General features: G+C 38.8%; 1 protein-coding gene across 3 annotated transcripts in view; it reads right to left on the reverse strand.

Moving 5' to 3' along the window:
* NUCB2 (nucleobindin 2) overlaps nucleotides 1–16,057 on the reverse strand; it is a 736,170-nt gene that overhangs the window by 594,174 nt on the left and 125,939 nt on the right. For all 3 annotated transcript variants that reach the window (XM_044082707.1, XM_044082708.1, XM_044082709.1), the window contains exon 4: nucleotides 13,290–13,397. In XM_044082707.1, the coding sequence (XP_043938642.1) occupies nucleotides 13,290–13,397 (108 nt within the window). The remainder of the gene's footprint in view (nucleotides 1–13,289; nucleotides 13,398–16,057) is intronic.

Below are 16,057 nucleotides of genomic sequence, written 5' to 3' on the forward strand. Positions count from 1 at the left end.
GAACATGAAAATAAGCCTCTTTGAGATCCAGAGTTACCATCCAGTGAGCTTTGCCCAACAGAGGTAGAAGTTGTTGCAACATCAACATTTTGAATTTTGGAATGTCCAGGTATGTGTTGAGGATAGATAAATCCAAAATTGGCCTCCAAGTGTTTCCTTTCTTTGGTACTAGAAACAGGCGAGAATAAAATCCTAGGCCCACTTCTGACAGAGGGACCTGCTGTATAGCCCCCATTTGAAGAAGTAAAGAAATCTGCTTGTGAGCCTCTACCCTTTGCTGAGGAGGAACGTCTGGCATGCCTTCGAAAGGAGGCAATGTATGGAAATAAAACTTGTAGCCTCAGTCTATAATGTCCAATACCCATTTGTCCTGGGTGATTAAAAGCCAGTTTTGCTTGAAGAGTGCCAACTTTCCTCCCAAAGGAGCTGCCAGACAGGAAGAATCTGGCAGCTGAAGATGCAGGTCATTGGGCCTGTTTACGAAAGGACTGGCCCCTGCCCTCACCTGTAGATTGTGCAGGTGAACTCCATGTTCTAGGCCTGAAAGAACTCTGAGCTCTGCCCCTACCACATCTAGATCTACCCCTAGACTGTAAATCAGAAGAAGGATAAGCCCATCCTTTAGTAGGCCAATTCCTGCTAAACTTAGGAGGCTGCACCTCCAAAAATCTTTAACAGTCTGCATAGACTTAGCCTTGTCTTCCATTTTCTTCAAGACAGACTCCACAGGAGAACCAAACAAAACTTCAGACTGTAAAGGAACATCCAAAATTCTAGTTTTAACATGCTCTGACAAATTCTGATCCTTAAGCCAGGCGTGCCTGCGAATAACTGAACCAGTGGCAGCCACCCTGGAAGAAGCCTGTAAAGCATCGAAACCACACTGCAAAGAATGCTTACCCACCTGTTCAGAGGCATGTACCAAATCCTGTAATTCTTTACACTCTATGCCCTCTGCCAAAGCATCCACTTTCGATTTTAGTTGAGTAAGGAGAAAATTCTGATACTTCAACATATGAAACTGGCAATTCAAAGCCCTCATTGCTAAAGTGGAAGAGGTATACACTTTCTTACCCCATCTATCCAGAGCTCTAGCATCTTTATCTATAGGAACTGGATTCTTTACAACAGAAGCCCTGACACCCTTAGGTCCCTGGCTAATAGTTTCTGGGTCAGCCCTTGGACTCTTATACAGATATTTATGAGCCTCAGGTACTCTGTAATACCGGTCTGGCTTATCTGGCAGGAGGCAGAGAGTCTGGATTAAGGGAAGCCTCGAGAAAACGTCTTGAACAACATCCAAAACAGGAGGTATAGCCAAGGGCCTATGTTGTGGTAAAACAAAAATTCCCTAAGCCTCTTTCGGGAATCTGAGAAATCCTGACCTTCCCATTTAAAATGCTCCCTCATAGAATGCAGGGTTTCTGAAAAGAAAAATCCTCTGGAGGAGAAGCAGAAGGAGTGGAATCCTCTGCGTCTGAATCAGAATAAGGAGGAAAATCCTGAATGTCTTCAGCCGAAGACTCTGAGTAATCTGAAGCCTGCTCCAAACTTTCCACCTCTGGCTCCACCCTAGGCCTCTTATCAGGAGGGGGCATAGAACCTCTGATTAAAGAAATTAAATCTTCTGCCATTTTAAGCATGTGTTTTTTAGGCACAGAACCTGCAGAACTAGGACTGACACCCGTGGAAGGCAAACCAGGCCTGCCTTTGGAAGGAGCCTTAGAGACAGAAGGAGAAGGCCTAACCACCTTAGGCAAGGAAGAGAGAACAGCAACCTGAGAGGCCCCCTCAGCCTGACCTGACTCCTGAGAGGCCACATCTTGCAAAATCAAAGCCTCCCCCTGAGACTCAACTGAAACCTCGGCTGGATCCACAGATTCCACCGTAGTTTCTAAAGAACCAGCGTCCGGAATGGACGACTCATCCTGCCTGGACTTTAGAGATTTGTCTTTGCGCTTCTTCGCGGTAGCGGGCGTCGGAGGATCCGACGGCATATTATAATTACACCGCTTACCGAAGACAAGCCTAGCGCAATCTAACCTATGTTTAATGGTGCGCTTATTAAACCTAGCACAAAAGCGACACCCGACGACGTCGTGCTCAGGTCCCAAACAAGGAATACAAAGAGAGTGGTAATCCCTATGCGGTATCTGTTTCCCACAAGAAGTACAATTATTCACTTTTTCTGACATCCGGAATTAACTGAGGCAAGAAAAAACAAAAATATTCCCCAACGGGGTACTTAGCCCAACTTGGTTTCGGTCTGAAACTCAGAATACGAAAATTTCAGAACGCCGAACGGCACTCGCAAACGCTGCTTCTGCATCGGACCATGCGGCAAAAAAGACTGAGGATATGACGTCGGTCATGCGCTTTTATACCCTGACGCTCTGATGTCAGATCTGAGCCCCCATGACCGACGTCAGCCTAATACTTTGGTATTCGGGCTGACCGAGGACAGCGGACTACCCATATGTAAGGACTGCAGCAATGTGAGATGAAGAACATCCTTTGGACACTGAGTTAACCCAGTTTATTCAGACACTGAGTTAACCCAGTTTAGTTTCGTCAAAGGCAGGTTTTTCCTACTGAATCTGGTGGACTTCTTTGAGAAGGTCACAAGGCAATGGATGAGAGTAAAATGGTGCATACTACCTACCTTGACCTAGCTAAGGCAACTGACACATCAGGCATTGTAAACAAACTCAAAGAATTAGGAATAACTCGCTATGTAACTTGCTGAATAGCCAGCTGCCTCGCAGACAAGACCCCAGGAAGTTGAAATTAGAGAGACCACCTCCACAAAGAGGCTAGTCACCACTGTTGTCTCACAGGGCTCTGTGCTGGCTCCACTCCTCTTTGGCAGTTATTTTCCAGACATCAAGGCTGATATCAAGGGCATCTGGCTTACCAAGTTTGCAGATAATTGCAAGCTAGGTGCAATCATAGAAGCCCCCAAGACACTAACATCTTACAGGAAAGTCTAACACAGACAAATGACTGGCAGCAAAGCTGCAGCTTAAAACTCAATGCCAAGAAATGCAGAATAATACCTTTTATGAAGCTGGCCACCCAGAATAACTACCTCATTGGTAAAACACCAAACTGAGGGTTTGAGGGCTGACATAATGGTTAATGTTATTACCACACATACACAAGATGCAGGGTTTGATTCTCACCTTTAAGAGAAATTGGCAAGGCTCAAAATGACCAAAAGGGCAGCTGGCCTAGTATCTGCTTATGGACCTATGAACACCCCTAACAGTAGACATAGTGGTCAGGGATTTGGGGATGCATGCAGGTAGCAACATGCTTTCAAGCAAGGTGTCTAAGGCAGTATTACTATCAATCTATGTCACTCAACTTAAAAGTAAAGGCATGGCATGTAGGTCCAGGGAAATCACTGTCACTCAGACTCATGATTGAGTAGAATGCCTCCTTCGATAAGCATCTGATCATGCACATGCAACAACTGGAATGTCCACATACATTTCTCACAAAAAAAGAATACAGGTCAAACATTATGCAAATCACATCAAAGACCTGTCTTTATACTTTATTTTCTACAGACTGCAGAGAGGAGATTTATGCATGGCATGCAAGGAATCCTTGGATCCTGTCCTAATGGACCTTTTGCATACCCACAAAATGAACAGCATCACAACTACTAGATGTAAGGATGAAAATTTTGCTTGTAACTTAACACATGTTGGAGGGACTAGTATGCATCTCAGAGTCCCCATTTCATGGAATAGGCTTCCCATCCATACAAAGCGGAGCCCTTCCCTAATCCTATTCAACAGCAACATGGTCCAGTGGATGAAAAATCAGAAATTCACTCCCCATGTCTCTGATAGACAGAGAGAGACATTAAACCATGCCCTAGCTAACATATACCCTTAAAATAACCTCTAAGGTACAATAACTGGTGGGATAAATAGCTGACAATTTGATTATTTCTTGGCTCACAACTCTGAAATTTGTGATCATAACAGTGCTTCCCTTTTTCCTTATTTGATGTTCAAATGTAGTATATTCTTTCAGGACTTTTTACCCTGTGATATGTATAATATATCTTTTTGATTTTCTGAGATATTCTGTTTGCAGACAGAAACATTTCTTGATCCACTGTTTCCCATTCTTGGAAAACCTATCCTGAAGAGTGTTGTTTCCTGGTGCCCAAAGTTGTACTGCTTCTCAGATGAATCACAAAAAAATTGTTTTCAAGTACTTCCAGCATCATGACACCAGGCATTTACAGTGACCCAAAATAAAGAGGTGGACACAGACTGCATGCTGCCATTGTAATACAGACAGGATGCAGGATAGTATGACTTGCATTCAGGAATATGGACACAGGCTAAAGACAACAAATCTCAAAGTTATACACATAAAGTACAGTTTTAACATGTCTAACTACACCTTATGTGACTTCTAGCTCAAATTTTGCGTGCAGTTTTCAGTCTTCTAAACTGTTTCTATATTTGCAAAAGTGGAACCTTCATAATTATACAAAATACTTAATTTACAAATGGTCTACAGTAAGATTTCCTACTTATTACAGGAAGCATTGCTTTGACATATTCTACTTATTGCCCATTCAGTTGTTTCACTCTCTTTACTTTCACGTTATCAGATATGTGATCTCGCAATTTCTTCCCATTTCTGCTAATTTCTCCTTCCAAGTAATTGGTATTCTCCTTAAGATTCTTCTGAATTATTACTCTGATATTCTCTACAATTAAAATAAATTGAAAATTTTTAAACACTGTTTTTAGCTTTGCTAATCCCACGGTCATCCTTTGTGCCTTGTCCTGCATATAAGTAACAAGCTCTACAAAGACTAAAACCTTCACATTTACAAAAGCAAAACAGATCTAAGCCACTGCACCGCATTGTGTGGTATGCCTATGAAACTTATTTTGGACTGTATAGACCCTATAGTGAGCTGTTGCTTAAAGCCTGCATGCTTCATTTTGTACCTTAAGAGTTCACCTAAGGAGTGAATATGCAAAGGAAAGGTATCACCATTATCCAGATATCACAAAAAATTGCCCTGCAGAAGATGACTATTGGGAAAGCCTGAAAGTTTTGTTAGGCTAAATATAGACTACATAAAGGAAACACTGAAGTCCTTGATCAGCCAGGAAAGTGGCTGCTACACTCATCAGTAAGTTGCCTGGATAAAATGGTGGGATGCCACACACACAACAGGGTTAGAACACCAGATTATGCATCTGTAGTAATGGACCATACCCTGGTGTAGTTATAGCTGGCAAAAAAATGTTGCCAAATCCAAAACTCTGGAACTTCCTCTTTTACTGACACCACATGGGATCTTCAAACTGCAGAACCCACTAGACAAGATTCCCTCATTAAGGCAGTACTGTAAAATATTTCAGCTCCATGGTTCAGGCCACAGAGGCACAGTTATGAAGTGGATCTTTTTTTTTTTTTCATTTTTATAAAAAAGGGTCCAAATGGAGAAATGATAAATCTGCAAGCCAAAGAGAGAAGTATTGCTGGAAATGAATTAATCCTCAAGTCCTGGTGAGTACCTTCACAAGGTGGACCGACCCAGTTTTTTTTTTATATACAAAATCTCACCAAGATGAAACTGATATACAGACTGTGTTTTATGTAGCATATATCATGGAAGTAGGTTAAAAAATAAAAAAAGACAGCTTTGTCAACAAGACCCAAGGTAAAAGTGCCCAATTCTGGTAAGTGCATTGACATCAAGATGGAAAAAAATGATAGTTTAGAATCCTCAAGACATGGAAACATTCCTACAACAGAGCTAGGCCAAGCTCAGGGGAAGGATGGCCCTCCTGTTGTAGAAGGCAGTAGTAGTCCACAAAAATCAAAAACTGATGGGCTAAAAAACAGTCAAAAAGATGGCCAAATGGACTACTGAGGATAAGAAAGAAATTATGCATTGTTACTATTGTGCAAGAAGCCCAGAATTTCCAGACAGAAGATATACAAAATGATTAACAGAGAAATTAGAAAAAAGAAATATACTTGCAAAAGAAAACTGTCAAAAGCTTCAAATGCAAATGTGTGTTCAGTAATACAACAGATTTATGAAAAAGCTTATATAGACCAAGAAACCTTGGGCCATTTAGAAAATGAAGTGACTGAGAAATTGCAAATACAATAAGAACAAACAGATTTTTGAAAAGTATAGAAAAGAGATATGGACATGAGAAAGAAAGGCATCTGATATGGTGCAATATTTACACAATGGAGAAAGCCAAATTAATTAATAGAAAAACGCAGCCCACAAAGTATTCAAAGAGAATAAATATGGAAAATTTCACAATACAAAAAATAATATCATAAAGAGGGAAAGCAGAACAGAAGACTAGGAAAGTAGAAGTTAAAAAAACAGAAGCTGAAGTTAGGGAATACCTGCAAAATGAAGGATTTAGTGTAGAAAGTCTAACAGGTCACATCACAGCATGATGGAACAATGAGTCCCCCCAAGTAAGGAAAAAGAGGAGTTGCAGGAGACATCTGAAGATGTATGGACACGGGAAAGGAAAAGATTTAATATGGTGCAATATTTATGCAAAGGAAAAAGCAAAACAATTAATTGCAAAAAGTGCGACACCAAAGATATTTGAAGAGAAATACAGGTAAAGGCATCCCAGATAAAATAAAATAAGAAAAAAGCAGAAATAGAAAAGAGGATTAGTAATGCAGAACTTAAAGAAATAGCAACTGAGGTTGTGGATTACTTGTGAAGTGTCGGATTTAGTGTAGAAAATCTAACTTTCAATAACACAGCAGGATACAGCAATGGATCCCAAATTAAGGATAAACCAGTGGAAAGGGAAACACCTGATTGGTTGCCATATGAAGATACCTTGGAGCCTTCCACAGGAAACCAGTATAAAAGTTTAGTTGGAGTTGCACAGTAATGGAAGGAACAGGAAACTGTGGCAATTCGCAGTTAGTGTTGTGGAGTGATAGCCAGTGAGCTCCCATACGACAGAGCAGTGGGTGACACAGGATGATGCTCTGGAACTTTCTGCAGAGTGCCTGCAGGAAATGGGGGAAAAAAAGAATGCGCCCTCAGTTTAGAAGAAAATGATCTGAGAGAGGGGTTGCTTGATTTAATAGACATGGACAGGCATATTGAGATCAATGAAAGAAATACAGAAAGTTAACAAAACCCAAAAAGTTTGTAAAACAAATGAACACAATAATTAGGACTGTTCATAGAAATTCATGTGATATAAGTAAATAGGATATATTACTGGGCAGCTAAATTAATAACAGATAAAAGTCTTTCACAAAAACACAGGGCAGTAAGGGAACGGAAGTGGAGAAATCAAATGCCATCATGGAAATAACAGAGAAAAATATAAAGCAATTAAGACAAGAACTGTCACTGTCAGAAGAGTACAGAAGAGGGAACAGATAAAAAAAAATACTTAAGATACATGTGATAAAAGCAATGCACAGTATCTGAACAGACTGTGCACCATCGCAAATAAACTAAAAATATAAGTACAGATGGAAAAACTTGGAAGATATGCAGATACAAAATAAGCATTTTGATGACCCAAAGTTGTTCTACAGAGAATTGGAAAACAAAGCAAAAAGAATTGAAACACCACCAAAAAAAAAAGAAATGCATACATTTTGGAGAAATATCTATGAAGATCTTGTGGAATCTAACAAAGATGCTAAATGGACAGAAGTAAAAGAAAGAATAAGAAGTTCAACTGTACAGGATATGAAATGCGATGAATTAACAGCCAGAGAGACTGAAAAATGTTAAGAAAAGCCTCTAGCTGGAAAACCCCAGGCCCAGATGCAGTACCTAACTTCTGGTTAAAAGTATTAGCTTAACCTTCATATAAAGATGCTATGACTAAGAACTACTTACCTGTGCACCCCAGACAGACACCAACAAAACATGCTGGAGGGATAGGTTCCTGACCCAGAGACTATCCATACTCTGGAATAGACTGCCCATACATGTCAAGCAGAGCACCTCATTGGCCCTCTTCAAAAGGAACCTTGATGATTGGATGGGAGATAGGAAATTCACCCCGGGGATCATGTCAGTCAACCTGCTAGACAGGAGCCCAGAGAAGTAAATATTGTGGGAAAAAATTTCCAGGGAATTGTTATGGCTAGGCTTGCATAGGCCTTAGGGCCGATAGCCTAGTACCAACCTATGAACCTGGTTAACAGGAAAAAAAACAATACTCCTACTTAAGAGCGAACCTGCAAGCTATCCTATAAACTATAGACAAATAACTTGCCTTCCAACACTATATAAACTATATAGTGGAATTGATACCGACAGAGTTTATAGTTATTTAGAAGAAAACCCAATCATGGAAATAGAATAAAAGGACAACAAAAAGAAAGTCATGTGGAACACAAAGGATCATCTGTTGTTAAAGTCGTAATGGAGAACTGTAAAAAGGGGAAGAATCTAAGTATGGCATGGACAGACTACAAAAAGCATTTGACAGTATCCCACATTCATGGATAAAAGAATACTGAATCAGATACATCCTGCACTGATCACTTATATTATGTGACCATGAAACAGTGACAAACCAATCTGCAGTTAAGCCACGGTAAAGGACAAAGTATTATTCCAGGGACAAAAATTCAAAGGGGCATATTCCAAGGTGATTCTGTCATCACTAATCTTTTGTTTTGACCTTAAACCATTATGCTGTCCACTTAAAAGATTAGGTCAGGTCTACAACTTGGCTCCCAGAAAACAAAGTGTAAAGACTTCTCTTTTTTTTGTGGACGATTTAAAACTGTATAGTTCATCAGATGAGGAACTGAAAGCAGAACTGCAAGTGGTCAAAAGTTTTTAAGATGAGAAGAATGTCACTTGGTCTTGATGAATGTGCAAACGCAACGTTTAAAGCAAGAAAACTGGAGCAACATCAGCCTGTGACAGGAATGTGATAGAAAAGAACTTGAGCAAGAGGGAGTGTATAAATATTTGGGAACAGATAAAGGATCAACAATAAAACATGAACAAATGCAAACAGAACTGAGTAAACAATATTTTAGAAGAATAAATGTAATACTAAAAACAGAACACCTAGGAACAAAATCCAAACTATAAACCAATTTGCTCTTCCTGTTCTAACTTACAGTTTTGGAGTGACTGGCCCTAAAAGGTGCTGGATCATTTGGACAGGAAAACAAGAAGGATGCTTCATGTTTATCAAATGATTTATAAAAATTGGTGCAAACCAAGACTATATATTCCCCATTCTTAAGGGCGTATGAGCCTCCTTAAAATTAAATTATATGTACAGATCTGCAATCATTGGACTGCATACATATTTGCTCTCCTCACAAGACCCAAGTATAGCGAAAGTTTTAAAATATGATGAGAATAAATCTAAAACTGCACTGCTTAGTTTAGCAGAAGCATATCGGTGTCAAGCGGGAACAGAAATCAAACCAAGTAGATAAAAATTAGGCAGAATCTGAATGTGATAAAATTCAAAATAAAGAATATAAGGTGAAGGATCAGATGAGAAGGGAAGAAATGTGGAAAATGCATAAATATAGTTGCAAGTATATAAAACTGTTGGAACAGCTTCACTGTGATCAGGACTGAATGCAAGAATGGTTAAGGATAGGTGAACTTAAAGCAAAAGATGAAAAGTTAATATTGGCAGACCAAGATAGCGGACTACATACTTGATGGTTTACAAAGTCAAGTGAACATGTGAGAGAAACAGACAAATGCAGGCTTTGTAAAACAGAACTGCAGAAACGGTCACACTTCTTGTTGCTGGTTGTGATATACTAAAGGCAGAAGGACTGTATTTTAAAATGCATAATAATGTGACAAGGCTGTTGCACTGGGGATTGTACAAATGTTACAAAACTGGATCAGTTGAAAAACAATGGAAACAACAGCCACAAAGCATTATAGAAAATGATAAAGTTTATATTGCATGGGATCACCCATTACCAACAGTTCAAAAAATAGATGCAAGAAAAACAGATATAGCAGTCCATGAAAAAAAGACAAAAGTAGCATTGATTGTTGAAATTGCTACACCCAGCGACTATAGTGCGTCACGTACACAGAGACAAAGTCATAAAATATCAGGATTTGAAGGCATAAACGAGAGCAATGTGGAAGAAGGATACCCAGACAGTTCCAATAATAGCAGTAGGAGCAATGGGTCTTGCAAGAAAGACTTTACAGTCGTACTTATATATGTTACCAAAACAAGTAACTCCGCAAGAATTGCAGGAGGAGTCATGACTGGGCACATCGTAGGTGCTGCAAAGAACACTTCTAGCTAACATCAAAGACTGAAACAATACTAACTTAATGAACTTTAATTATGCCTTGACTAAATGGGGTCCATTCTCGTCATGGTATTAGAAATCAAAAAAAACTAAGAGAAAATAAAAAGGCATTAATGTCCTTGAATCGCCCCAAACTAGGACTGCCGTGCTGAGGCACCTGACTGTATGCACTAATGTATGCATAATGTGAAGTCCATCGTGGAAAACAATGGTAACCCAGAAGTTATAATGCTAAATAATTAACAATGCACTTACACAGTGGTAACTCTCTAGCAAAAACATATTCAGTTCTATTTTACATTCTCACCTCCTCAGGTATACTCAGACAATGTCTATTTTTGGTCGGATGTTAAATATCTACTTCATTCGGCCACTGAACATTGCATTTTCATATAGCAATGTATGATCCCAATTGTGACTGCGGTAGCGTTGTCGCCTCACAGTTAGACGTTGCCCATTCAATTCTCAGTTAGAGCGTCTTCTGTGTGGTGACATGCGTGAATGGGTATTCCTTCGCTGAAGGTTGTGCATTAGGTCCGGCAAGCCAGCATGTAAAAATCTACTGCCAATCATTAGCGGACCGGAGTTCCGCTGTGGCGACCCCTAACCGGGAAAAAGCTGAAAGACACAAACAAATGTATGATCCCAATTATTCTCATTAGGGATAGTATATAATTATCGACCATGGGATGGGAAAGGCCAATCTATAATCAAATGGGATAGGTTATTTCAAGCACAAAAAAAGGGAAATTGGCTAGGCTTAAAATAGCCCGCAAGAGCAGCTAGCCTTGTACTTGGCTATGAACCTATACATTCTTACACTGATAAAGACTTGGTGTTGTGCAGAGGAATCTTATCAGCTGCAGCAGCCAACTCATGCTGGACACAGCAGTACAAACATACGTAGTGCTATGCAAGACTTACACATTTCAGACTGTAGGAAATTCAAGAATGGAAAAAGGGATATAGAAACTGTATATCACACTGTGCATGTACACAAATGGTGCTGACATGAGGTAGACAGGAGAATATCCCCTGCCTAACTGTGCTGGGAAGCATAAGTTACCCATGTCCATGAAGACTCTGGCAAGTTCAGTAATGGCAGGCATTCAAAATACTTTGACTGATTGACCTACAGTGCCCCATCCCTCTGACAGCAGTATAGTGCACACAGTACATAACTGTGAACTATACACACTGAAGCATGAGTCACAAATGTACTATGTACTCTTCTCTGCAGTCCATGTTTAATAACACTATTGTTGCAAACAGTGTACACAGGTATTTACACCATTGCATATTATTTTATCAATATGAAAGGCGGAATACCACTTACTACAAACACCCTGCATTCTACTGCTCACCTAGTGAGTTATCCAAGCAACCACCAATCGAATGACCTTCATGCTGGCTAAACAGTTTAATATTTTTTATGACGGATATTGAAATTCCCTCAGCCATTCCTTGGCATATTTTTTTCTCCAAAACCAAACACAGAAGATTGAGTTTAGTTTTTATTATTAAAAGAGGAAGTGTGTGGAACAAAGGATTTCTGAAAAGAAGTACACTTTTTAATCAGATTAGAAGAACTTGACTATATGCGCACAAATTTATGCATTCTGTCCTAGCATTCTTTGCACCACAGCAAAAAGCAAGTCGCTTAACTATTGCTTTACAAATGTGAACACAAGTTAAATGTCCCAAAATCTTGAGTTAACCTGACTATTAATTTTACCGATTAAGGAGCCAAGTATGCACTATAAATATTTTGAAATTATGTCTTAGTGAGCAAAGTTACAGGACTAACAGGGAAGGTAAATTAGGAACACTTTGTAGCAATATTTTAACTACTGTATTAGATTAACAAAACTGCCACAAATCCTCTTAGCCGAAAGGAAAGCCACTACAGGACTATAAGTAAATGCTTCTTACATGCAGCTGGGAAAATCTTAAAAAATATGAAGCTGGATAAGTGCTGGTTCCAGAGTGTATGATGTGGATAAAGGAACTGCTGCCATACTTGGCTGCATGCCTGTAAACTGATGTGTAAATACAAGAATCTGGTCAGTTCATCAAAACCTCTCTCAAACAACAGAAATGCTTGCCACTTACTTGAATTCTGCCAAAAAACAGCCCATTTGAAAGCTTTGAAACCACTGCAACTTAAGAGGTTTATTCATTTCTCTTGAGTTATAGTGTCCTCAGCGAAGACCGTAACAATTAGCAGGGGATATGGAGGATCAACCCATCAACACAAGGAATGTGACAGCACTTTCCTCTAACAAAATACAATAATTTGTATTGTTTTCTAGTAAGATTTACATATGAAGAACTGATATTCTGAGAAAACACTTTCTATGGGTCAGGTGCTCTCTACTGTCTGCATTATCGACAGATTACTCGAAATAAGTACCCATAAAAGGAACTATAACTCTGGAGATGTCAATCACAATTTTCTTAACTAGGAATATCCACAACTCCTTCTACAGATGAAAATGTGCTCTAGAAATCCATGAGAGGAGTAAACTATGAAATGACCGGAATCTATACAACCCCCTTTAGATACTTTACATACTTTTTTGTATGCTACAAAAGCACATTAAGCTAGAGCTTGTAAAAAGCAATGCACAGTACGCCAAAGTAGTAAATAATTTACGACACATCTACAAAAGAAAAGACAACGTGCAACTGATAATTAGAAAGTTGTCCACAATGCCAAATAGTTCACAAAGGTAATTTAGGGCTCCAAAGTAAAACTCAAAATGACACAGCAACCTATCAAAACATCTGGAATAAAACAAGATAAACACATTTCTGAATCTTGTTTTCAAAAAAAAAAAATGCATGCAAACAGAAATAAAGAAAATGCATTAAAAGGTAATGAAACATGCAGCCTATGAAACACATACATGTACACAACATACTGCAATTAAAATAATTCTGCAGGAGGATATATTTACCTTGATTTCCTCTATATCTGCATTCTGAAGCTTTTCTCTAAAGTGACTGTCTGTTTCAAGCAGATCAATTACTTCCCTGAGGTAATGGTCATAATACAATCCAGTGTCCTCCAAAAGAGAGAAAGAAATATAAAGTTAAACATAAAAGGCATGCTTTTGTGGTGCTCCTTTCATTACAGCATCAGAATGTAGTAATGTTTACATTTAATCTGCAGTAAACTGGACTTTAAAATGTCCAAAGAATCACACAATAACTGGAAATGATTATCCAACCACTTTATACAAGTCTGTAATGTGCTTACACCCCCCCCACACACACACTTTTTTCAGAAGAATTTTAGTTGCAGTTAGATTATAGTGGTCGTTTTCCATGTTCTGTTTCAGTAATTCAAACAGATATAAAAACATACATCTCTAAAGATGGCAATTTGTTTATTCATTCATACTGTATCACTCAATTAGCCAATAAAGAAAGTGTGAAGCTGTTAAAGCTGAATGCTTTGAACACATTAACATCAACAGTGAAATTTCTATTATGAAGAGTTAATCAGCCATAAGAGTTTCCCAAATTCTAGTGGTAATTTTAAGTGTATGACTACATTTGTGTACATTTATACAGGTAAACTGAAATTTGTCTTGGAGGCTATGTAGTTGTTGCCAACGATAAAAGAGCAAAAAGTACAGCAAAGACTGTTGGTCCACTGATTACTAAAAAAAAACACTGTATGACCTGGAGATTTTAAATTATTTTCTTTTATTTGCAATTTCTTAGGCAAAAGCCTTGTTTCAACAAACCAAAATGCACAGCACAATAATAACAGAACAGGTTATAACCACACAAATGCTCAGTAATATTATAACCACCTCAGCATATTATTATAAAACTATACAATAGCAGATGGTGCTTCAGCCTTATTTACCATTGATGTTTACTACTAGGTGACAGCAGTTTTGTATAAACAACCGATTTGAACATGTAAAATAAGAAGCTAACTCAGTAGAACTTTTTCTATGAATGATGCACTGTAAAAATGCTAATTTAATTCAGCTGTTCAAAGGCAGCTCATCTATTAATTTTTATAACAGTGATGTGTAGAAAGACAGACATTAGCTTTCTACATGCTTTTTCCCCCACAGCCAGTGTACACTACGTTATGCTCTACTATGGGAAGTAAAAGACTCTACCCAATAGCAACCTTGCAGTAGTGACATCTGTAGCTGCTACATATTCACTAGCTAGGCTCCGTCCGATAAACTGACGGAAATTCTGTCAATATGCAGATTACATTTGATGGGATCACTGAAATGTGCAAATAAAGAAATTGTCTCTCTTTCGCTTATCAACTTGGGATGGATAAAATTTGTGGTACTGAATGCATGAATCTAATAAATGTCACGCTCCCAAGTTGATAAGAACATTTCTCATTTATGACTGCACAATCTTAGTACCAGGGCAGTTGCTTCATTACACCAAAAATCAGTAACAACAAGACATGCACAACTTCTACCTTTAGATAATGCTAAAAACAGATAATTCTCTGAAAACTTTTTTAAAATGATTAAACTGAAAAGTCCCAATACAATGCAATATAAACAAAAAAAAAAATTTACATTCGTACACTATATTTACGCACTTCACACAAAACTTGCTCCTTAGGGTGGTAACTGTGCTAGCGCAGCATAAGCAAAAAGTTCACATACTGTGGTGAAGGCACAAGCTACAAGAAATAACCACCTTCCATTTCCCCTCAAATAATGCCTTTATCTTCTTGTAAACTAAAATGAAGCACAAGACCATAGTCTGGCAAAAGGAATGAACAAATGTTAATGGCCAAAGTACTGAAACATGAAATAAGTGAAGCAATTACAACTGAAAATAGTCAAAACAGCAGGTATGCACAGTATCCCACTAGAAATTTGGAAAAGAAAACTATACATTAGATTTGGAAGGAAGTATTTAAGAATATTCTTAAAGGTGGGGAGACATCTCCCCTCTTAGGAATGATCAGTATTATTACAGATACCAAAGGAAGGGAAGACTTGACAGACCCCTTGGTCACACAGACCTGTCTTAATTATGAACCATGACTTCTTTTGGCTTTTCCTGGTTAGGGGTCACCACAGCGGATCACTTGTCTGCTCATGATTGGCAGTGGAGTTTTACGGTGTCGAGTTGCCAGCCCAGCTCCCAACCTTTTACAGAAGGCGCACACGCATGCACTCACACCTAGGGCCAATTTAGAGTGTCCAATCCACCTACAGCATGTTTTTGGGATGTGGGAGGAAACCGGAGCACCCGGAGGAAACCCACGTGACCACAGGGAGGACAAGCAGACTCCACACGGAAGGCACCACAGCCGAGGATCGAACCACAGAACCTCTTGCTGTGAGGCGGCAATGCTAGCTGATACACCACCGCGGCCGCCCCAGTTATGAACCATGAGTATAAAGCATTTATGACAACATTAGCTAGGAGACGAGCAAAAATAGTTCTTTCTGAGGATGACACGATTAGACCAATGCAAATTTATAAAAAGAAGACATGGTTTTGACAATACAAGCAGGATATTAATGCTCCATAATGATGCCACAGGCAAACCAAAGCAATTCATGTTAATACGTTTAGATGAAGAAAATACTTCTGATAAGATTAGCTAGAGATTTATGAAAAGACTTTTGAGATAAGTTTCCTGTAAGACTGTATAGAGGTAATTTTTGGATATATGAGGGGGTCTAATCAATTATGAAAATCTGGGAGAAGGATAATC

This window comes from Protopterus annectens, chromosome 9.part0, assembly GCF_019279795.1.
Source record: "Protopterus annectens isolate FY-2018-M chromosome 9.part0, PAN1.0, whole genome shotgun sequence".
NCBI lineage: Eukaryota > Metazoa > Chordata > Ceratodontiformes > Protopteridae > Protopterus > Protopterus annectens.